This window comes from Polypterus senegalus, chromosome 4 (assembly GCF_016835505.1).
Source record: "Polypterus senegalus isolate Bchr_013 chromosome 4, ASM1683550v1, whole genome shotgun sequence".
NCBI lineage: Eukaryota > Metazoa > Chordata > Cladistia > Polypteriformes > Polypteridae > Polypterus > Polypterus senegalus.
Window position 1 is genome coordinate 205,745,205 of NC_053157.1, and position 24,174 is coordinate 205,769,378.

At 36.2% G+C, this 24,174-nt stretch overlaps 1 protein-coding gene across 2 annotated transcripts in view; it reads right to left on the reverse strand.

Annotated features, from left to right (window-relative positions):
* The window catches only part of LOC120527929 (RING finger protein 145-like), a 41,320-nt gene extending 18,087 nt beyond the window's left edge, over positions 1–23,233 (reverse strand). The window contains exons 1-4 of one of the 2 annotated variants that reach the window (XM_039751891.1): positions 22,594–23,233; positions 12,567–12,675; positions 5,423–5,514; positions 743–984 (exon numbers count right to left, since the gene is read on the reverse strand). In XM_039751891.1, coding sequence (XP_039607825.1) covers positions 743–984; positions 5,423–5,514; positions 12,567–12,675; positions 22,594–22,762 — 612 coding nt within the window. In that variant the 5' untranslated portion in view covers positions 22,763–23,233. The remainder of the gene's footprint in view (positions 1–742; positions 985–5,422; positions 5,515–12,566; positions 12,676–22,593) is intronic. The other variant, XM_039751892.1, reaches the window with a different exon arrangement.
* Positions 23,234–24,174: the final 941 nt, after the last annotated feature.

Consider the following 24,174-nt stretch of genomic DNA (forward strand, 5'->3'; position numbering starts at 1 on the left):
AACTGTTGCAGATTTATTAAAAAAGAAAAACTGAAAGGGACAGGACGACTGGTTGCAATCGAGGGAAAGATGAATGCAGTCAAGTACAGGGATATCCTGGACAAAAACCATCTCCAGAGTGCTAAGGACCTCAGACTGGGCCGAAGGTTTACCTTCCAACAAGACAATGACCCTAAGCACACAGCTAAAATAACGAAGGACTGGCTTCACAACAATTCTGTGACTGTTCTTGAATGGCCCAGCCAGAGCCCTGACTTAAACCCAATTGAGCATCTCTGGAGAGACCTAAAATGGCTGTCCACCAACGTTTACCATCCAACCTGACAGAAATGGAGAGGATCTGCAAGGAGGAATGGCAGAGGATCCCCAAATCCAGGTGTGAACAACTTGTTGCATCTTTCCCAAGAAGACTCAGGGCTGTATTAGCTCAAAAGGGTGCTTCTACTAAATACTGAGCAAAGGGTCTGAATACTTGGGACCATGTGATATTTCAGTTTTTCTTTTTTAATAAATCTGCAACAATTTCAAAAAATCTTTTTTTTGTCTGTCAATATGGGGTGCTGTGTGTACATTAATGAGGAAAAAAATTTATTTAAATGATTTTAGCAAATGGCTGCAATATAACAAAGAGTGAAAAATTGAAGGGGGTCTGAATACTTTCCGTACCCACTGTAGCTTACTTATGGATACACAGTAACTGCAAAAATTATTTACTCAAACATTAAAGTGTTTTCAGGCTTACCTCAACCAGAAGCAGCTCTCTGTATGCCGTCCTTGCAAGCCTGTAGGGCACAAACATATTGGAAAGCAGGAATACCAGCATCTCAATGCCAACCAGGCCCATTGCAAAGTTGTTTACTAGAATTAGAGTGCCGGGAGGTACTGCACAAAGGCGAGCCAATAAAGGAAGCAGATGAGTTGAAAACAACCACACATGCTTGGTCTTCATGAGAAATGCACACAATGTGCTCAGAATAATCTGACCTTTTAAAAAGAAATAGGGAAAAAAAGTAGCATTAAAAAGCAGTTCAGGGCTAAGTGAACTCATTTTTACTTCTTTAAAAGGCAATTTAGAACAGTATGCAGTGTATATGAAAAGAATTCACACTCCTGGGAGTTTTCACATTTTTTTATTATTCAGCAGTGAATTACAGTGGATGTAAATTGATCAAAAGAAAAAGCCTCTTTAATGTCCAAAGTGAAAATAGATCTATGCAAAGTGAGCTAAATTAACTATGAATATAAAATATAAAATAACTAATGATCACATAAATATTCACTCCTTTCAAGTCAGTATTTAGTAGATGCACTGTTGGCAGGATGACACTGTGTGGGTAGGTATCTAGATATTACAATGCCAAACCCATTCTTCTTTGCAAAAATACTCAAGCTCTATCAGGGTGCACAGAGATTGTGAATGAACAGCCTTTTTCAAGTATAATCATAAATTCTGAATTGGATTTAGATTTGAACTCTAGTTCAGGTTCTCCAGGACACAAATGTTGGTGTTTTAAGGTATTTCTGTGAAACACTGGCCTTATGCTTGGAGGTCTTTTTTGGAAAACAAATCTTCTCCCAAGTCTTTTCAAAGCACCTCCACAGAATGACACTGCTACAGCCATGTTTCATGGGGCTGTTTACCATAACATGCACTGTTTGGCTTAGATCAAACATGCCGTTTAGTCAGATCATCTAAAAGTTCAATTTTGGACTCATGAGACCATAGAACCTTCTTCCAGCTAACTTTAGAGTCTCCCATGTGCTTTCTGGCAGTTTGTTTTAACAGTGGCATTTTTTCACCACTTTCCCACAACGCTATGACTAGTGAATCACTCACACAACAGATATGCAATGTCTCCACTTGCGGCCAATGTTGCTTGCAACTCCTTTAGAATTATTATTGGGCTCTTGAAGGCTTGCATAATCACAAGACATTTTATGGGTGGCCTGCTCGATGCAGGTTGGCAGCTGTATCACACACATATTTTCTTGTATCCATACTTTGACTTAAGTATTTTAGTCACTTTTTCACAGGGTTGCTTTGGGTGTTCTGCTTTGTGCCTAGGTTAGTCCATGAAACTGACCGATCAAAAATTGGACCTTCCAGATACAGATGCATTTATACGACAATATACTGAAAACCACTTGACTACAGACAGTTGATCTCCACTGAAGTAATTTTGTGACTTCTAAATCCAACTGGCTGAATCAGAGATAATTTAGGTGTGTTATATTAAAGGGGTGAATATTCATTTGATCAATCACTTTGTGCTTTATATTTGTAATTAATTCAGATCACTTTGCAGATCTGTTATCACTTTGACATTAGTAGCAGGGTGGTGTACCAAGTCAGCCATCATGGATACAATGACAAGTGAAGCAAAACGACACCTTTCATTGACTAAATGAATTGATTACAATATGTAAGCTTTTGAGGCAGCTCAGGCCCCTTTTGAGCTACCTCAAAAACTTGCATATTGTACGGAGTCTATTCAGTTAGCCAATAAAGGGTGTCATTTTGCTTCACTTCTCACTTAGACATTAAGGAATCGTTTTCTGCTGATCAATGTAAAAAAAAAAAAAAAAACAAATTAAACTGTAATTCAATAAAATGTGAAAACTTCAAAAGGGGTAAATATTTTTTATAGGCAGTGTATGATGCAAATATATAAATTGTAAATGGCTTAAAACTCATGGTACACAAATTAATGCCACCTCTAAATCATTAACACATATACTGTAGATCCATAAATTCACAATTAAAATAAAAAAAAACATAAATCTTAAAGGATTAAATATGCTCTAATCAGCTTACAGTATGGAAACATAAAACTAAGTAACATTATCCGCTTAAGTGTCTCAAAAGCTGTTAACTTCTTTGTTTTGATGATGTAGCGTGATAGAAAGCAATAAGTGAAACAAGAAGACTTTTTTTTTAAATAAGCACGTGATCTATACCAGGACTGAGGCATGACGTACGACGATAACTAAAGTGAGCATTAATTAAGGGTTAAAAATGATTTTTCACGCCTATCTGACAGAACGGTTTTTATATAAAATATTTCAAATGGTCATAAGTAACTTACACAAACACACATTTCATGCACAAACACAAACTTTACGCAGACAAATACAAAAATATAGACACTCAGAAAATTTCATAGGTCACCTTACTTTTGGTTGTGTGCATAAGAAGTGTTTGATTGAGGAAACACTATATAATGTTAAACAGTCACAAACATTGATAAAATGAAAAGTGATAAGAAACTCTTTTGTTTTGCAAAAACGTATATTTTAAAAGATGTCTAGAACACTAGTTTGGTTCCAAAAACTTCTCCAGGAAAACCAAACATTTCATACATTTGTTAAATCCCTACAGTAGCACAGGTTTCAAAATAGTGCAGTTACATAAATAAATGAATGTGTTTCATGCTAACCACAAATACTCAGGTGCCTCAAGGTGAGGTTTGGAAGTTCCTAATCTAGGTTTGGAAAGGCATCTAGCAGAAGAGACTACAGCATGCAAAAAGACCATAAAGCATAGGGTGATAATCAATGGGAAAAGGTGTTGTGCAGTGATGAATCCAAATGTGTTTCTCTAGAAAAATGTAAGCATGTCAGAACAGGCGATGAGAACTACACTGATGCCCATCTGCCACCTTCTGTGAAGCATGGTGGCCACTCCGTCATGGTCTATAGGGGCGCACTTCAGCCAAAGGTGTAGGTGTAGGAGATCTGGTCAAAACTCAATGGAATGATGACTCCTGAGAAATATAAACATATGCTGATTCAACGCAATGCATCTTTAAGAAATCAGCTCATTGATTAAAACAATCTTTGAGGTCAATAATGACACCAAACAAACTACAGACTTAAGAATTACCTGGAGGAGGAGTCTCTAGATAAAACCATTACACAAATAGATTTCCCACATCACAGCGTCGATCTTAACATAATTAAAGCTGTGTGGGATCATTTGTACAGGAAAAAGTACAAAAAAGTAGCCCAAGTCAAACATTTATGTTAAATTCTACCAGATGATTAATTTAGAACAGCACAACTTGGGGGGAAAATATAAATAAATCATGCACAAGACTCCTCCCACAGTTACTGTTTGTGTAGTATTTGATATTTCAGTATCTACTTGGGTTTTGCTCCGAGTACTCTGATTTTTCTCCCTCATCCTAAATACAGACTTGATGCAAATATCAAATAAACTAATAAAAGCAATTCCTAAAGACAAGACATATAAACACATATTCATATGTATCTGCCAACAGTCAACATACATTTAGACACAAAAAATTGTGCTTTAGAAAACACAAAGGTATTTTTTTAATGTAAACACACACACACACATGCAAAAGGCCTTCTCTACCAAACAATTAGGAGCAGGAGAATATGGTTTGTGTTAATCCCAATTCAGGCAATTTAGGCAGGAACAGCAGGTTATCGCCATAGAGTGACTAATGCCACTATGTTTGAGAAATGATGAGGAAGACACTATTTAAGTGAACCCCTCAAAAACAGATCTCCTGCTAGACAGGGAAATTTCAGGGTTATAGTGATAAGTACTGTTGTACTGCAACATTGTCTTCACATGGTACTAGTGATGGTAGACATCACTATTAAAGACACATATAAAATTTGCCAAATTATATTTTAAATCCAAATTGGGTAGCATATTTTGCTCTGAAGTGCTGCAGTGGCTGTATATTTTTTATGAGGCCAATCTGATAATGCATTTTTGAGCCTGTGATGTAGTACTATGGTGTTGTACTGTGTTAGCCATTATGGATGTAATGAGAAATCAAGCAAAATGAAACCTTTTATTGACTAACTAAAATATTACTATATGCAAACAAGAAGGGGCCTGAGTTGCCTCCAAAGCTTAGGTGTCATAAAAGGTGTCATTGTGCTTGACTTTTCATTTGAGCCTCTTATGGAAATTCTTGCTTCATTTTTTTCATGTTGCTCAATTGTAAATAAGCTAGCATAGTAAATGTCAAATGTTTCGACTTATTTGCTAAAACAGACATCACGTGTGACAATCAGATCTCAATGTGAATGACAGCTAACAATTAATACTTTATTATTCATATTATCATAGTCTCACTGCTTCATATGACACTTTTATAAAGAAGACTAACTAAAACACATCGGTTATATCAAAAAGATGAACTCCATGGATGGATTTGTCATTCAAGTAGAATTTCATTAACTTACACAACTTATTTTCTGATCATCAAACTGTCTGGTATACTGTATATCCATATCTGATTTACAAACACCTGTTTTCTGAAATTAACTGGATACAACGAATGGATCAGTTAAAAGTCAGTTTGCAAATGAATAGTGAACATTCACTATGTAAATTTTATTTTGCTAAGTATAAATACTGATTAATAAAATTATCACCTACTTGTAAGTGTAGTAACAAACCGATGAAAAGCCACTGAATCCAGATACACTGCTCCTTCATATCTTGCATGTATTTCCTCTTGTATATAATCCCTATGAAGCCAAAGAGATTTAAATTGATTTAAGGAATAAATAATATTTTAGCATTTATTTTGACCAAACAAGAAGCGAGACAGGTACCATAAGGACTACTTGCTGGGAATGTTCATGTTTATAATGCGTGAAACAATGTTTCATATAAAAATCTCAAGAAAAAGGAGTGGCCCCCAAAGGAGATCATCTTAAGAGGATATCACTGTTTTGGCCATATAACAATCTGTGTTATACTGTATTTTGGTGTTAACAATTGCATATTTTGTGGGTTTATTCATACATATATTTAAATCAATTGCTTAATGGTTATGATGAATATTACTATCTGGTCATCTGCTAAAACTAATATATACGATGTATTTTTTCTTTTCATTTAGTGACCACTAATAATACGCGTTATAATGTACAGTACATACAGTAACTCACTCCTATTCTGATGTGCACTAACAGCCATTCTGTTGTATATTACTGCACACTTACAACATGCATCTATTTCATGGAAAATGCTAACTTACCATTTGAAATTATTGCGTCAAAGAATTATTTTGTCTCTGATGCCTACTCAGCGTAGAAATCAAATTTTTAATTATTGAGGTGTATCGCATGACAACCTTAATTTTATCTGTCACAAACACTTTAAAATTGATGCAATGATGCCACACAAAAACTGAGTAACAGAGCTAAATACTGTGACATATTCAAAAGACATTTATTCTTTGCAAATGAGCAGGTTCACTTGGTATCTGCATAGTATTGACACAGGAGTGGTGTCTGCTAACAGTGCGGCACACTGAAAAGCCTCAGCATAATAAGCTAAAGCTGGTGGTACATTACATGATTTCTAGTTAAAAGGGATGTGAAAGTTTATGATTGCAGTTTCTAATGTTGTCATCAGACTACACAATTAGATACTACAGGGCATGATAAAGTACATTTCTCTTTGACAGCTTTCCAGAACAGATTCACATTTCCAGATCGTTCTGAGCTCACCTCATTACTTTGTCTGGCAGTTAGTAATGTGCTGCCAAGCAAAACTGGGCTGTATGAATGATTTCCAGGTACAGAGAGTTCAGACGCAGTCTCAGACCCTTTATTTATTTCTTCTTACTTTCTTGTATACAAAGGATAGGGAAAGTATTGTAATTGTCCAAAAATTCCACCTTAAGATTTTGATGAATCTCGAAGTTTTAGACCTCAAAAAATACCATATTTGGAATTATGACTGTGTGTCTGTATGTGTACATAAACATGATAACCTGAGGACGCTTTCACTTAGGTCAAACAAATTTTGCATACAAGTATTAGGTACAAAACAGATTTCTATCAGCTTTTAAGCTATTTCCAGTAACCATAAGTGGTACTTCTCTATTCATGGACCTGCAGAGTCCAATTTATTCAACTTTACGATTATAATAATTGTTCAATATATTATTCATTTGATTTGATTTGTTGTTGATAGTTCTTTAAAATACATAATATAAAAATATAATTATTGTCTCGCGGTTTACTCCTCAAATATCCATGCCCATATCTGAATATACGAGAAAGTCTAGGTGAGACCATTTCCGATTTTTTCTATTCTGTCATTGTACGTAAAACATCAGATATCAGACACACAAGCCTCATTCTGTTTACACGGTCCGAAACACCAGTGTAGCTTAATCCTCATGGCTGCATTACTGTACTCAATGGTTAACAACTTTAGTACATACACAGCCTCCCCCTATGACTTAAGGCAAAATTAAACCTGCTTGAGTTTTTTAGGGTGAGTTGTAGACTGATTGGACTGAGTTACTGGGTATGTCATACTAAACAACACGCAGCCATGGGAGCATGCCAGGAGTGCCTCGGACATGTTCAGATTATGTAAATGAAGCCTGCACTGGAAAAGGCCTTTAATGTGACAGAGACTTGAAGCTTCCAGTTTAAAAAAATACTGTCATAACAGGTCACAGCTTAATTTTTTTTCTTGTTTGTTACATGCATGCTTTATGTAAAATAAATATTTCCCCGACAGTTTAATGGCCTTTGCAGGAGTAATGTTGAGGCAAAGCAAGGAAATAAAGTGGAAGTGGGATCCTACTTAAAAAATGTTGACAGTCCTTACTGAAAGCATATAAGCAAGAATATCAGCTACAGTGGGTTCGGAAAGTATTCAGACCCCCTTCAATTTTTCACTCTTTGTTATATTGCAGCCATTTGCTAAAATCATTTAAATTAATTTTTTTCCTTCATTAATGTACACACAGCACCCCATATTGACAGACAAATGAGCAGTGCCTGGTTGTCTCCACACATACTGCTTAGAATTAAGGCCAAAAAGTTCTATCTTGGTCTCATCAGACCAGAGAATCTTATTTCTCACCATCTCAGAGTCCTTCAGGTGTCTTTTAGCAAACTCCATGCGGGCTGTCATGTGTCTTGCCTCTCCTCAGTGTGTGGAGACAACCAGGCACTGCTCATCACTTGTCCAATACAGTCCCCACAGTGAAGCATGGCGGTGGCAGCATCATGCTGTGGGGGTGTTTTTCAGCTGCAGGGACAGGACGACTGGTTGCAATCGAGGGAAAGATGAATGCGGCCAAGTACAGGGATATACTGGACAGAAACCTTCTCCAGAGTGCTAAGGACCTCAGACTGGGCCAAAGCTTTACCTTTCAACAAGACAATGACCCTAAACACACAGCTAAAACAATGAAGGACTGGCTTCACAACAACTCTGTGACTGTTCTTGAATGGTCCAGCCAGAGCCCTGACTTAAACCCAATTGAGCATATCTGGAGAGACCTAAAAATGGCTGTCCACCAACGTTTACCATCCAACCTGACAGAACTGGAGAGGATCAGCAATGAGGAATGGCAGAGGATCCCCAAATCCAGGTGTGAAAAACTTGTTGCATCTTTCCCAATAAGACTCATGGCTGTGTTAGCTCAAAAGGGCGCTTCTACTAAATACTGAGCAAAGGGTCTGAATACTTAGGACCATGTGATATTTCAGTTTTCCTTTTTTAATAAATCTGCAACAATTTCAAAAATTCTTTTTTTGTCTGTCAATATGGGTTGCTGTGTGTACATTAATGAGGGAAAAAATTAATTTAAATGATTTTAGCAAATGGCTGCAATATAACAAAGAGTGATAAATTGAAGGGGGTCTGAATACTTTCCGTACCCACTGTATGTCAAGGATATAACACATCTAACTTTTTAATTAACTTACTGACACACATAGGTTGGGGTCAAAAACACAGAAGTAAACACAACTATAATTTATGATGTGCCTCAGATGTGGAACACTCATGTTTACTTATTCTGCTGTGGCACTGGCCAAGAATTTCAGTACATCACTCCCTGACAGCCTCAGAATGAGATATTTATGATAAACAATGTGCAAGATTTAAGGTAAGAAATCTTTTTTTTTTATTATTAAAATCAAATAACATTCCATACAAATAAGTCAAGTTTTACAAAACTAGGTTCAAAACAAATCAACCCTCAAGGTACGAAATCTGTTAAAAACAAGCTTAACTGAAATGGTCTGTTTTGGAATTAAATAATTTCAAAGAACATTAAACATGGCAGCAACAGCAACATGTGTGTTATTTGGTGAGGATAACAAGTTTATAATTCTTTAGGCAAACCTGTAACAAAAGAAACATTCATGTGGTTCCAATCCCCTAGGCTCAATTCCCCATAGGAAGAAGCACCCTTAATTGATAGCACTAAACTATGTGACCTATCTTGACAAGATGCCAAAAAAAACTTTTTCCATGCAGTTCCTACAGACTATCAAAGGTAAATACAATTAACTGATACTTGCATTTTCATTTCTACATTCACTACCTAAATGTTATGATTAGGCCTTGGTACATATATTAATTTTCAGATTAATCATTATTTTTCGTTTCACGATTCAATATTGATTCTTAAAAGTCCTCATGATCAATCTTGTGAATCTCTATTCTGCTAGATTATTATATGTAGATTTTGCTTATCTTTGTTTTTGCCGTCCAATCCAGCAGATGGAGCTAATGCGCCTGTTAAGGCCTTCTACAGAAAGAGCACTTTACCACTTTGCATAAAATAGTGTGATCTCTTTAACTGAAATCGGCATCTTAGGCACATAAATCAGATGTGTGGACTTACTACAGATTGAAATGGTGCGTTGGTAAAAAAAAATTAATAAAACAATGGATCAAAGCAAAACAATATGTTAGCTGTGCAACTCAGACGTTAATTATTGTTGTAACACAACAAATTTAAGAAATCATTTATCCCGACGTCACCCACAAATGTAATCTCAGTTTACATCCAAACAAGCCTACACTGGAGATGATGGGTAGCTCTAAGCTTCCATTTAATTTGCCTTGTACCAAAAAATTAATACAATCTATAGGAGTTTTAATCTGTAATGATAAAAAGAGACCCTAAAGATAAGAGGCCCTATAATGCACCTCACAAGGCAAAACAAGCAGGCAATTGCTGGAATTTTCAGAGCAGCCTGCAATATGAAAGTGAGAATGTGCTCAAAGAAGCCAACTTGAACTAGGTCCATGATAGCGGTGTTATCAGTCATAATGCCTTGTTCTTTTTCTTTTATAGTCCATTCATTCTATGCCACTATCAAGAAAATCAGCTCTAGATCCTCATTTTAAAATGCTTCCTTTTTGTCTGAGGACTGTCCAGACACATTTTCGAGACTGATTAATGTGACTGCTACACGTGAGCAACTGAAGATACCTGTAACTTGCAGAATAACAGAAAGGCACAACTCTTCCCGCTGTATCTTTAATTTCTACTTATTCAAGATTATTTTAAATGTTGAATAGGGGAATGCATTTGGCTAACAATTTATTTGAAGGGTGTCTACATGGAGATTCATAACATACAAATTAATAACTGAATAACACTTATTATTTAAGAAGCAACATTTGAATATTTTATAATATTCACAAGATGATATAGATGTTTTATAAAGTAGATAACATTGCATTATAATAAACAAGGAGCCCCGCCCCACCCCACCTTTATATGTGTGGACTCTAATATGGTGACACACATGTTAGTTAAGTTATAGTGAATTTGGAATGAGTGTAGTGCTCTGAAAAAGGTTTTTTTTTTTTTTTTAAAAAAGAGAAGTGATATTTTGTTCACAACATTAGTTCAAAATACTAATGTTAACTGTTCATTACTAACAAAGTATTTTTTCCCTAAATGTCATTGTATGCTTATGCATATGTTATAAAGTCACTATGTATACACAATTCAAATAAAGGGTAACTGAAATTTGTCACATTATATTAATGTTTGCTATGCATGGTTAAATAATTTCTAAAAAAGCCACCACTTCAAATATATCAGTACACACTAATTAAATCAAAATAAAATCAATTTCGAATTGGGGCATTGTGAATTGGAATTAAATTGAATCAGGACATCAGTGCTGATACCCAGTCCTAGTTATGACCATAATAAAGTAATAAAATGCATTAGATTGATTTGTTAGGCAACATCTTTATCACTATTACAACTTCTAGAAAATGTTGATATGCACGGAATAGTTAAATACATTACTATTTTATGAAATATCTGTACAATGCATAACAATGGCGTGATTTTTATGAAAGCATCCAGGATGGATTCCTACTCCACTTCTGCTATTGTGGCTAAAAATAATGTAACCCGTATCAAAGCTATTTTGGTGCAAAGGACAAACATGCTCCCATATTAATCAATTCTGCCCCTTAAAACACAATGGTGTGAGCAAAAAATGTTCCCAGAATTAGATGTAATATAATAATGAAATAAAAACATTTGAATATAATTAACATTTTAAAATGTATTATTGTCACTTTCACACTAAACAAAAACAAAGGAAAGTTGTGGAGAATTATTAGATGCCTCATGATTAATTACCATGGGAGGGGGGTGGGGTGGGGGGGGCTTTAACCATTTTCTGTTATAAATGTTTAAAAGTTCAATAAATAGTTTACTGTTAAAAAGGTGACAAATAATACATAGATTTAGCTCAACTTTACAGAGATTTATTAAATAATTTATCTTGTATGAGAAAAGCATTTTACTGTCAGTCAATACATGACATGACCTGTTACTGGGAAGAATTTACACTGTGCCCTTCCCATCACCAGCACACCCAGTGGAGCTACAAGGAAAATCCAAGTGGGTTTCACATGTATAACTGAAAACAGCTAGGGTGTCCTATTACACAGCAGACACCATCCAAATTTTCCACCTCACTGTCCCTTGCTACAACAAGGTTGTTTTAAGTTGAAATCCAAACATAATAAACTTCATGATCAGGTACAAAATTATTTTTTTTATAATAGTTATAGCTACAATTTTTCAATTCCACAGATCAGCTTGGATTTAAAAGAGCATAAAGAATAATTTAATCATTCATGCGTTTAAAAAAAAAAACACATGGATAAAATAATACAAAAGTGCAACTATTGAATCCTACAGTAACTATTGTCATTGTGGTTAACATCGGACTACTGGAGTCAATAAACATCTCCATTCTTTGAATGCATTTTCTCTATATAAAGTAACCTGGAAACAGATTTAAAAAAAGAAAACTGTCAGTGTACTTCTTGTTGTTGCATATACTCTGTTTATGATAAGATGAAATATACAAAGAGTAGGCCAGCATTTTTACTAAAGCAAACTTTGCAAAACAGATAGTCTATGTCATAATTGTCCCAATTTTAGGGGGACCACGAGCATCCTTCTGACCCACTCTTAGTCAGAACATTTGCTTATTGAAAAATAAAATAATTTCCTTCAGTAAGGTACAGTTAACTTTATTATAAACAGAAAGTTAGCCAGATTAAAGTTTAAATGTGAAGAAAACTGAGAATTTGTGAAACAGTATAAATTAAGTTCCAAAGGACATATTTTTCTAGTGAATTTGGTTGGGAACTTATTTTACAATGAAGCACAGTGCCTTTACAACATGCATAGAAAAGATCATCATTTAAACATCAGTAAACAAACAAACAAACAAGTTTTGCATTCAATATCTAGTTTTCAACTCACCTCGAGATCTGATGTCCCACATAAAGTAAAAGGGCAGTTAGAACATACAGGTATAACTTTACAATGTGCCTCAAGGGAAGGAACAGAACTACAACACTGAAGAGATGACCTGCAATGGAAAATGTATTTATCATGATTTATTTCTTGGCAGGAAGACAAAAAGAGGGAAAACACACACAAACAGATAAAACACACAAAAATGGCCACTGAATGTATCTACATTTATTTGTACTGTGCATTGGTATGGTATAAATAGTATCTGACTTGGTCAACTGCAAGTACAGACTTTTGATTTATGTATTTTTAAGACTACCTTTAGTAAACTATTGCGCTACATATTTGTCTAGAAGATTGTAATATATAATTGGTACTTTTCACTGGTTTTTTTTCAGCATTTAAATATACTTAGAACTTATTTTACTGTGTTTCCTTCATTACTAACTTTTTGGCTGCTCCCATTAGGGGTCGCCACAGATAATCTTTTTCCATATGTTCCTGTCCTCTGCATCTTCCTCCATTACACCCATTAAATATCTTTTTTATGTTATTCTCTTAAAAAAATACTGTTTATAACTGTTTCTGTGTTTATACAACCTTAATTAAAAGAATGAACACAAAAAAATTAAATCTGCCTAAAACAAAATTATATTTTATGTAGCTTACATTTGAAATAAATATATATAAAATCTTCATTTGGATCTTGATCTTTGTTTGTCCGTGAATGAATTAGAAGAAGAAGCACTAGATGGCAGTAGAGAGACAGCTAAAACATAGGCATTGCATTAAGAATCTCCTCCAGGCTTATACTACTGAAGACTGTAGTACTCCAGTCACACCTCAAAACACAGACATTCAAAATAAAAAATAGTTGTACTTAAAATTAACTAAAGAGATCTTCATTTAGATCTTGATCTTTGTTTGTCCGCGAATTCCACGCATGCATAGACCACCTTCCATTTTAGTACGTTGTTGTTACTCACGGATGTCAACAATGTGCCGGAATAACGAAAGTGGACAGTGTTACGCTGGTTAGCTCCTGAGGCCTGGTTAGAGAATGAGATTGCCAAAGATAAAAGGTACGTGCCTACGTAACATATGAATGAAAGAAAGACAGTGGGTAAAATGAATGACAATGTAACACCACGTTCCAGAAATTATTATTGTTATGTTGTAGCTGGTAAATGCTGCGCATCTCACAGTTGTACCGCGGGCTTGCTCACATGTCAGTGAAGTGATCCCTATTTATGCTATAAAGAGCCTGGATACCTATATCTCCCCCTTTTATAACCATTGTTCCGTGTATATTGCCTTACTCTTTGGATTGCCACAAAGCAACCTGCGAGATTGGAGAAAGGTTGAGAAGACATCATGAGAGGAAACGATAGCGTCGTGAAAACGAGATGGACTGTGAACGGACAGAAGCAGAAATGCTCCTACACCACCACATAATTACGATTCGGACAGTGATTCCGAGTAGGCCATTCCTATTGAATCAATGTCCAAGGGTTTTCTTTTGTAATTTTGTTTCCCTTATAAAAAATCATAATGCTGTGCGACGAAGGGCCCAGTTCACGACTGGCAGCTGCATTTAAACAGGGAGCCCTTCACACACAACTTTAACACGCACAACGTAGTTGGGCGCACATGGCTAGTAAATAAATAAAATACCAATTTTATTTTTCTAAGAACAATGACTGGAAATAAATTAAACAATTCACTATTAAATAAGGCAAAAACATTTTTCTTAATTATGCAAAATTCAGGCTGTTTGAACTGTGCATCAACTCTGCCTATACCCATATACAGTAGCTATGGAACAACAACTTTGAATACAAGGGGGTAGGAAAATAAGCAACAGTATATTGTCTCTGGTCCAGATTTTGCATATTTTTGCTGGACAGAGCATAGCTGAAATACAAGCATTACCAGGTTTGCACAAACCCCAAACACTGAGATGACCATATGGTCTTTGAGAGATCAATAGTTTACATTACTGTTTCATGGAGAAATTTTTAGTGTGCGATAGGAGTAATAGAAAAAGATTCTGAAGGATCTATATTCAATTGTTTATTTTGAGTTCAATGCATAGTCTTATAGTGGTGATTGTGAGCATAACATACTGATGTCTGATGCATAAATTTTAATTAAAATGAAAACTATTTTTAGCAAGACAGAACAATTTTCATGTCACAATTTGACTTATGCAGTGGCACAGTGAGACCAAAGCAGCTTTTGCCATATACTCTCAGGTGTAAAAGTAAATATGAGATAAAAGCCCGGGACATAATTTTTAATATATTGTATGTTTGTATACATTTTGCGTTATATGTACATGGAGACGATACATACAGTGCATCCGGAAAGTATTCGCAGCGCATCACTTTTTCCACATTTTGTTATGTTACAGCCTTATTCCAAAATGGATTAAATTCATGTTTTCCCTCAGAATTCTACACACAACACCCCATAATGACGTGAAAAAAGTTTGAGGTTTTTGAAAACTTATTAAAATAAAAAAAACTGAGAAAGCACATGTACATAAGTATTCACAGCCTTTGCCATGAAGCTCAAAATTGAGCTCAGGTGCATCCTGTTTCACCTGATCATCCTTGAGATGTTTCTTGAAAATTTTAGACCCATCTCTAACCTGCCTTTCTTAAGTAAAGTTCTGGAGAAGGGAGTCATTATGCAGTTAAATGACCACCTAAATAAACATGCTATTCTTGATAAATTTCAGTCGGGTTTTAGAACAAATCACAGCACAGAAACTGCACTCGTTAAAGTAGTAAATGACTTGCGGGTAAATGCAGACAGAGGCCATTTATCTGTTCTCATCCTCTTAGATCTGAGTGCTGCATTTGACACCATTGATCACAACATTCTTAGAAATCGCCTTAGTCAATGGGTGGGCCTCTCTGGCACAGTCTTAAATTGGTTTGAATCCTACCTGACAGGGAGAAAATTTTTTGTTAGTTGTGGGAATTACAACTCGAAGACACATGATATCCGATATGGTGTTCCACAAGGCTCTATCCTGGGTCCGCTGCTCTTCTCAATCTACATGCTTCCGTTAGGTCAGATTATCTCAGGGCACAACGTGAGCTACCACAGCTATGCTGATGACACACAGCTGTACTTATCAATAGCTCCTGATGACCCTGATTCTATTGATTCATTAACAGAATGTCTGACTAGTATCTCAGAATGGATGATTAGTAATTTTCTCAAGTTAAATAAAGAGAAAACTGAAATTTTAGTGATCAGCAATAATGGATACAATGAGGCTATTAGAAATAAACTGGATACATTAGGATTAAAAGTCAAGACGGAGGTAAAAAGCTTAGGGGTGATTGTTGACTGTAATCTGAATTTTAAATCACATATTAATCAGATCATTAGAACAGCATTTTTTCACTTAAGAAACATAAGTAAAGTTAGACCGCTTATATCACTGAAAGATGCTGAGAAATTAGTTCACGCGTTTGTTTTCAGTCGACTAGATTACTGTAATGCACTCCTCTCAGGACTACCCAAAAAAGATATAAATCGTTTGCAACTAGTGCAGAATGCAGCTGCTAGAATCCTAACTAGGAAAAAAAAATCCGAACACATTTCTCCAGTTTTAATGTCACTACACTGGTTACCTGTGTCATTCAGGATTGACTTTAAAATTCTGCTTATGGTTTATAAAGCCTTAAATAATCTCGCCCCATCTTATATATCGGAATGTCTGACACCTTATATTCCAAATTTTAACCTCAGATCCTCAAGAGTGTCTCCTTAGAATTCCAAGAACAAAACTTAAAAGAAGTGGTGAGGCGGCCTTCTGCTGTTATGCACCTAAAATCTGGAATAGCCTGCCAATAGGAATTCGCCAGGCTGAGTAGAGCACTTTAAAACACTGCTGAAAACACATTACTTTAACATGGCCTTTTTATAACTTCATTTTAATAGTAATTTAACTTAATCCTGATACTCTATATGTTCAATCTCCTCAAAATAACTATTCATGGTGGCTCTAAAATCGGTACTGACCCCTACTCTCTTTTCTGTTTCTTTTTCCGGTTTCTTTGTGGTGGTGGCCTGCGCCACCTCCACCTACTCAAAGCTTCATGATGCTCAAACAATGATGAACGGATTAAAAGGCAGAAGTCTACGTGACCATCATCATCATCAAGCCCTTCCGTGAGAATCCTAAATCCAAAGAGGACTGTTTCATTAATATTAGGTAGAATGCCCAGAGGGGACTGGGCGGTCTCATGGTCTGGAATCTCTACAGATTTTATTTTTTCTCCAGCCGTCTGGAGTTTTTGTTTTTCTGTCCCCCCTGGCCATTGAACCTTACTCTTATTCGATGTTAATGTTGATTTATTTTGTTTTATAATTGTGTCTTTCAATTTTCTATTCTTTAATATGTAAAGCACTTTGAGCTAGTGTTTGTATGAAAATGTGCTATATAAATAAATGTTGTTGTTGTTGCAGCTTAATTGGAGTCCACCTGTGGTAAATTCAGTTGATTTGACATGATTTGGAAAGGCACACACCTGTCTTGAACTCTTTGGTGTGAATGCCAGGCGTCACGTTTGGAGGAAACCAGGCACTGCTCATCACCAGGCCAATACCATCCCTACAGTAAAGCATGGTGTTGGCAGCATCATGCTGTGGGGATGTTTTTCAGTGGAAGGAACTGGGAGACTAGTCAGGATAAAGGAAAAGATGACCGCAGCAATGTACAGAGACAACATGGATGAAAACCTGCTCCAGAGTGCTCTTGACCTCAGACTGGGGCAACGGTTCATCTTTCAGCAGGACAACGACCCTAAGCACACAGCCAAGATATTAAAGGACTGACTTCAGGACAACTCTGTGAATGTCCGTGAGTGGCCCAGCCAGAGCCCAGACTTGAATCCGATTGAACATCTCTGGCGAGATCTTAAAATGGCTGTGCACCGACGCTTCCCATCCAACCCGATGGAGCTTGAGAGGTGCTGCAAAAAGGAATGGGCTAAACTGGCCAAGGATAGGTGTGCCAAGCTTGTGTCATCATATTCAAAAAGACTTGAGGCTGTAATTGCTGTCAAAGGTGTATTGACAAAGTATTGAGCAAAGGCTGTGAATACTTATGTACATGTGATTTCTCAGTTTTTTTATTTTTAATAAATTTGTAAAAACCTAAAGTAAATTTTTTCACATCGTCATTATGGGGTGTTGTGTATAGAATTCTGAGGATAAAAATGAATTTAATCCATTTTGGAATAAGGCTGTAACATAACAAAATGTGGAAAAAGTGATGCACTGTATCTGATTAACTGTAGAAATCAGCCTAGTTGCTGAACAATATATAGACAGGTGACAAGAAAGTCACAAAGGGCAAACTATCCAAACTAAAACAAACCATATTACATATGAAATATAGTAAACCTAGTGACATACCTCGGGCATGGACTGCAACATCTGGAACTGACCCATTCAACTTACTTTAGCAATAAAATAAAAAAATGCAGCAGCATAATCACATAACAAATGTGCAAAAATATGTCACCCATCCATGTTTATAGACTTACTAGCCAAAGCTTTATCATTCATTAAAAGCACTGACAAAAACAGTACCACCAAGTTGTTTGGAATAAAAATGTCACACTTGCAGGGACAATGAAATGAAGACTGATTGGCAAAAAGGAAAACAGAAACCAAAAATGGATACGGCAAAGTTTTGCCAATTAATCTTAACTGGGCAAAACATGATGCACCAGATATTTCATACAGAATTTGAAACATAATTTTACACTTTTTAAATTTCCTTTGAAAATTAAAAAAGTAGGCAGAATACTAAAGATATTACTGTAATATATTAAAATATATGCAGATACACCCAAAACAAACACATATCCACAAAAATTCCCTGACCTGACAATTAAATATAAGAAAACAATAATTATAATGATGATTAACATAAAGAGGAAAAATGATTTTTTTACAGATTCCTGTAAATGTCTCCAAACTTACTGGAAGGCACTTCAACCTACAACAAGATAATGATCCCAAACAGAGCTAAAAAATTGGAAATTCTTGATTGGCTAAGCCAATTACCAGATTTTAATCCAACTGAGCATGCCTTCACATTCTGAAGGGAAAACGTAAGAGGACAAGCCCCCATACCAGCAGGAACTGAAGAGTTGGCTGCATTAGAAGTTTGGCAAAGCATCACCAGAGAAGATACTCAGCACCTAGTGATAACTACAAGTCAGCATCCAAGCAGTCGTTGCAAACAAGAGATTTGCATCAAAGTACTAAACAGACTGCTGTAATATACCTGCCATTGTTGTGTGCCAAAAAATACAGAGCCCTGAAATGGGGGGAAAATATATAATAAAGTGTATCTCAAATGTATGCAAATACCCTTAAATGAAAGTCTGCAATGTCCACTTTAATCCAGGTCTGGGGAGTAGGTTGATAAATAACTCCTTAGTTTGGGGTACTTCTGACTCAGACTCCTTTGTATTTAATATGCTAATATATTTTCTATGTTTATTGAAGGAAGGCTACATACATGTCATTTAACCACAGAACTACTGGCTAGGAAGCTGACTACCGTATTGGCCAGTTTAAACAAAAGACAAAAACACCTGAACACACACAGCACACACCTACACCTACATCGTTACGCTTGTTTACACTCAAATGAACTTGTTAAACACATTATATTTGAAATAAAATGAAAACACTTTTTGTAATGTACCATAATCCATCCATTTTCTAACCCGCTGAATCCGAATATAGGGTCACGGGGGTCTGCTGGAGCCAATCCCAGCCAACACAGGGCACAAGGCAGGAACCAATCCTGGGCAGGGTGCCAACCCACCGCAGGACACACACAAACACACCCACACTAGGGCCAATTTAGAATTGCCAATCCACCTAACCTGCATGTCTTTGGATTGTGGGAGGAAACCGGAGCGCCCGGAGGAAACCCACACAGACACGGGAGAACATGCAAACTCGACGCAGGGGAGGACCTGGGAGGCGAACCCGGGTCTCCCAACTGCGAGGCAGCAGCGCTACCACTGCGCCACCGTGCCGCCCCATGTACCATAATCCAGATTACAATATGTAACTGTCAGGTTGTATAATAGCGCAGCTTAACTTCACACTAGTAGTAACACAACTATGCACTGGGCTTTATTCTTACATAAAAGAAGTACTTAATTATGACTGTTGTTTGTGAAATGGGATATTTGAACCTGCTGTATTTTTTTTCATTACAATTTAAATTTATTTGGAGTCGGAGTTGGTATATTTTTGCCGACTCCGACTCCAGGTACCCAAAATTGTCTCCGACTCCTTGACTCCAACTCCACGGCCCTGCTTTAATCACGTCTGAATTGTTTGATTTGCAACTTTAAAACTATGGGGCAGAGATGTACTGTAAATGAAAGAAAAATGTGTCTTTGTCCCAAACATTATGGAGGGCAATGTTATACAGTAAGTACAGCCTGGGAAAGTTAACAGGTTAATTTTTGCAATTAATGTGGCCTGTTTAACACGTTAAAAAATACTGTTGCATCCTGGGCCAGCTACAAGACAAATGCCTCAAGCAGTGCTTTAAGTGTTTTTTTTTTTAACATTACGAAACAATCATACAAAAACGTGTGAACCTAAAGAATTACATATGCATCCAATACCTTATTTAAGTATATATTACCTTTAAAAATTTTGAAATAGAAAAAATTTTGAAATAGAAATTTCATTTAAAGGTTTAAAGTTTCATATTACACGGTTCACAACAATACGCCACATGTCTGTACATGGCACTGGTGTTCATTTTCTTGATTTACACATACTGACATGGGTGCAGTGGGATGGGGAGGAGGGTTTATGGAAGTCTTGGTGCAATGCTGGAGAGAAGTTGCGAAGTTAAAAATCGCACTCCTTTTTTTCCCATTTAATATTTCTGTAAGAAGAATTAATCTATTTCATATTACATAAGCGCTAAATAAGTTATCTTTGAGTGGCACTTAAACCAAAATAAGTCTGTATTTCCTCTGTATTTAACTCATCGGTCTGCCAGGTAGCTTACAGTGATGACTGCTATTAAAAAAATGATAAGAATCTACAAAACAGATGTGTAATTATTATCCCTACCCATTATTCCAGTTTGTAGTATCTTTGCGAATTTGTGCAAAGAACATAACATAACGATCAAAGTAATGTACGGTGTCCGTTTTTAAGCGAGATAGCAGCTACAGAGATCCTTTTTAGCATGCCAGGAGCAAAGGTGTGGGTAGAGAAGTGTTTTCCAACCTTTTTTCTATGGTGGCACACTTTTTGTAACCCCCCCACAAAAAAAATCACAAGGTACACAATTCTACCAACCACAAAAGCATTATATCTCTTTGACATGCTAAACTGTCTGAAGCAACGGGACAGGGAGAAGCAAAAAAAAGCAGCTTGGAGATTGACATTCGCAAACACAACAGTTAGTGAGCACTTTGGACTCATTTTGCTTACTCATACAGGCGGTCCTCTCTCTGCTTCACTCTACTGACCCAGGGTCAGAGGCAAATAGTTTGCCCACTGGCTTTTGGCTACACCCAAGCAGATGGACCCCCCCGACACATTTCCTGACTGTTAAAGCGCTCTTTAAGTGCCTTAATCAAGGAGCTGCTTTTAAGTCGGGTTCTGCAGGTAGTCCTGTCCTCCTTGGACAGGTCTTGAACAACTAAGGAGCATGTCTCTCTCAGTTCTGGACCCAGGCCACGATGCACCAGTTGAAAAACACTTGTGTAGAGTATAATTATCAAATTGTTGATAGTGATGAACCACTAAGGATGATATTTGCAGAGTTTCAACACAAGTTTTAATGTATGCCCATTTAAAAGATGTGTATTCTTCCAATTAAATCAGTCTTTAGTGGTGCATTCAAAGTAAACAGTGGTTTCAATCATTTTTTACTTTGACATGTCTATGTCTCAAATGCTATGCCAATTTGATAATTTTTTACATTGGCCTCATTTTCTTATTGCCTTCTTTTCAACTTGCCTTTTTTTAGGAAAGTATTCAAATTCATGTTGTACTTGCTTAAGTAGTACTTAAAGTTCAGGGTTAAGGTCAGTGTGTATTTACTTCATGATTTATGCATTAATTTTATAATCACATGATTAAATGTTACATGTGATTAATGACAATTAATTTCACACATTTGTGCGATTAACTAATTAATTTTTTTTTCCAGTCTCAGCACTTACACACACACACATACACATATAAATATATATATATATATATAATATATATATATATAATATATAAATATATATATATATCTATAATATATATATAAAATATATAAATATATATATATAATATATATATATAATATATAATATATATATAATATATAATATATATATGTATAGCTAAGCAAAGCCAATTCATCTAACCAACATTTCTTTTGAATATTCAATAAATTATGTCAAAAATTCAATGGACAAATACCAAGGAAAAAAAAAGGACAACCACAACAAAATACACATATTTAAATAAAATAGAACATCCTTCAATAAAAATTATTTTCTTTTGACAACCTTTGGGTCAGTGACTTTATAAAGTATGTTAAAAAAAAAGTAGATGAGACCAAGTTTGTTACAGTCCAAAGACATGCAGGTCTGGTAGATTGACGATGCTAAAGATTTTCCTCAGTGTATGTGTGGTATGTGTGTCTTCATCCTATGATAGACTGATGCCTTGTACATGATGGTTGTTGGGACTGGCTCCGGCTCCCCCACAACCCTGCTTTGGATAAAGCTGGTTTATAAAATGGATAAATAGTATATAGGTACAAAATATATCATGTATTCAAGTATCAATCTAAGTATATGCTGTATTTATTTAAAGTTTTGAATGCAACATGCAAGTACCTGAGTGAACTAATTAACAGTTGCATAACTGCACACCACACAAGTCATTACGTATATCATAAATAATATTGTATGAACACCCAAAAGGAACTCTAATCACCTGCACTTACCAATATAATACAGGTTCCAGATAACGTACTTGTACTTAAATAGCATGTCTTCATTTTTGGCACGTAATTGCTCCGTGAAGCTGTCAATATCACACTTGTACAGTAAGTCCAGTATAAAAAGACTTGGAATACGCAAAGCTACGTTTGCAATTTCTTCCAGACGTGGCATCTTCGTTTATTAGCTTATTTGCCTCTAATACAAAACAAGTATCTTGACATCGTCGCAGGCAACACGCATGCGCAATCCCCTTCGCCTCGGCTCACTATTTACAATGAACAGCTAAGTGCTGGAATTAAGGCTTGACAAAGATTGTGGGCACTTTTTTCGCATCCGTTTTCCCAGTCTAAGAAACCACGTCATCGTGTTTTAAGGCACGTTACCAAACACTGATCAAACATAACACCAAGGTGCAGAACCGCTCCCTCTTTACAGTTACACGTTTGTTAACTCCACAAGTGCACACATCCAAGACAGCCTCTGTTTTGTGTCTATTATCCAGCTGTTACTTATAGATATTTTTATAACCTCTCCACTTCATTCTGACATTACTGTCAATGACAGCGATGTTCAAAGCCTCTTCTAATAACTGTTTGCTACATACGTGCCGCCATAATTGTGAACTTTCACCTCAAGTTGGTCACCAACACGTGTGAACATTCGCAAGAGACGGCAGAATGGGGGCGGTGCCAAAGAGTCGATCGTCGGAGCGGTGATTGGTGAAAAATTACCGGCGTGCTACGCCCCTACGAAAAAAAGTAGGAAATTATTAGTTGGAGAATAAGGATATGTGTAGTGCTACTCTTAAGGAATAATTGATAGGAGACCGTAAGAAAAATAAAAAATAAATTAAAAGTACAAGCAAGAGAAGAGAAAATGTTACGACAGAATGTGTACTAAGCGAGACAAGCAAAACGTGGGTCTAGGTGAGAAAAAGGCAGGAAGGTTAGTTAGGCTACATTTTGCTTAGCTATTTTAATGGGGTACAGTGTGATAAGCGTTGCCAGATTAGCCATTTTCGTGTCGTGTTTGGTTATTTCTAAAGCTGTTTTGCGTTGGACGCGAGTCTTGATTTTGATCGTTTTTCATGTAAATGCCGTTTTGTAAAAACAAAAGCAAGTTTATTTACATTTCCTCGCCCCTTTATCCTGTATGGGAAAAAGCTCTGGCGGTGAAATGTTACACAGCTCCATTCATTTAAAGTATTATTTTCATTCTTCAAATGTTACCCTTCACTGAACAAAAACAGAAGTTCACGCTGAATGTACAGTAAATTGGTTGTAATTGGTACTCCTGCTTCTAAATTGGTTTTGTCAGCAAGTCCCCCCAACTCTATCCAAATGCAGCCTTCAGCAAATGTCTAAGGAACTGAGATCCAAGCATTAGTGTTATGCAAAACGATTCTTTTCAGTACTTTGATTCATTTAGTTCAGTTCACCAAATGACTGGAATCTGATTCACTGAATCTTTCATTGCAAAAACAACAAGCACTATTCTAGTTTAAATTCCAGTATCATAACAGTTTAACAACTTTAACCGCCGAACAATATAAAAAGTAGGCAACAAGATAAGCAATTCACACA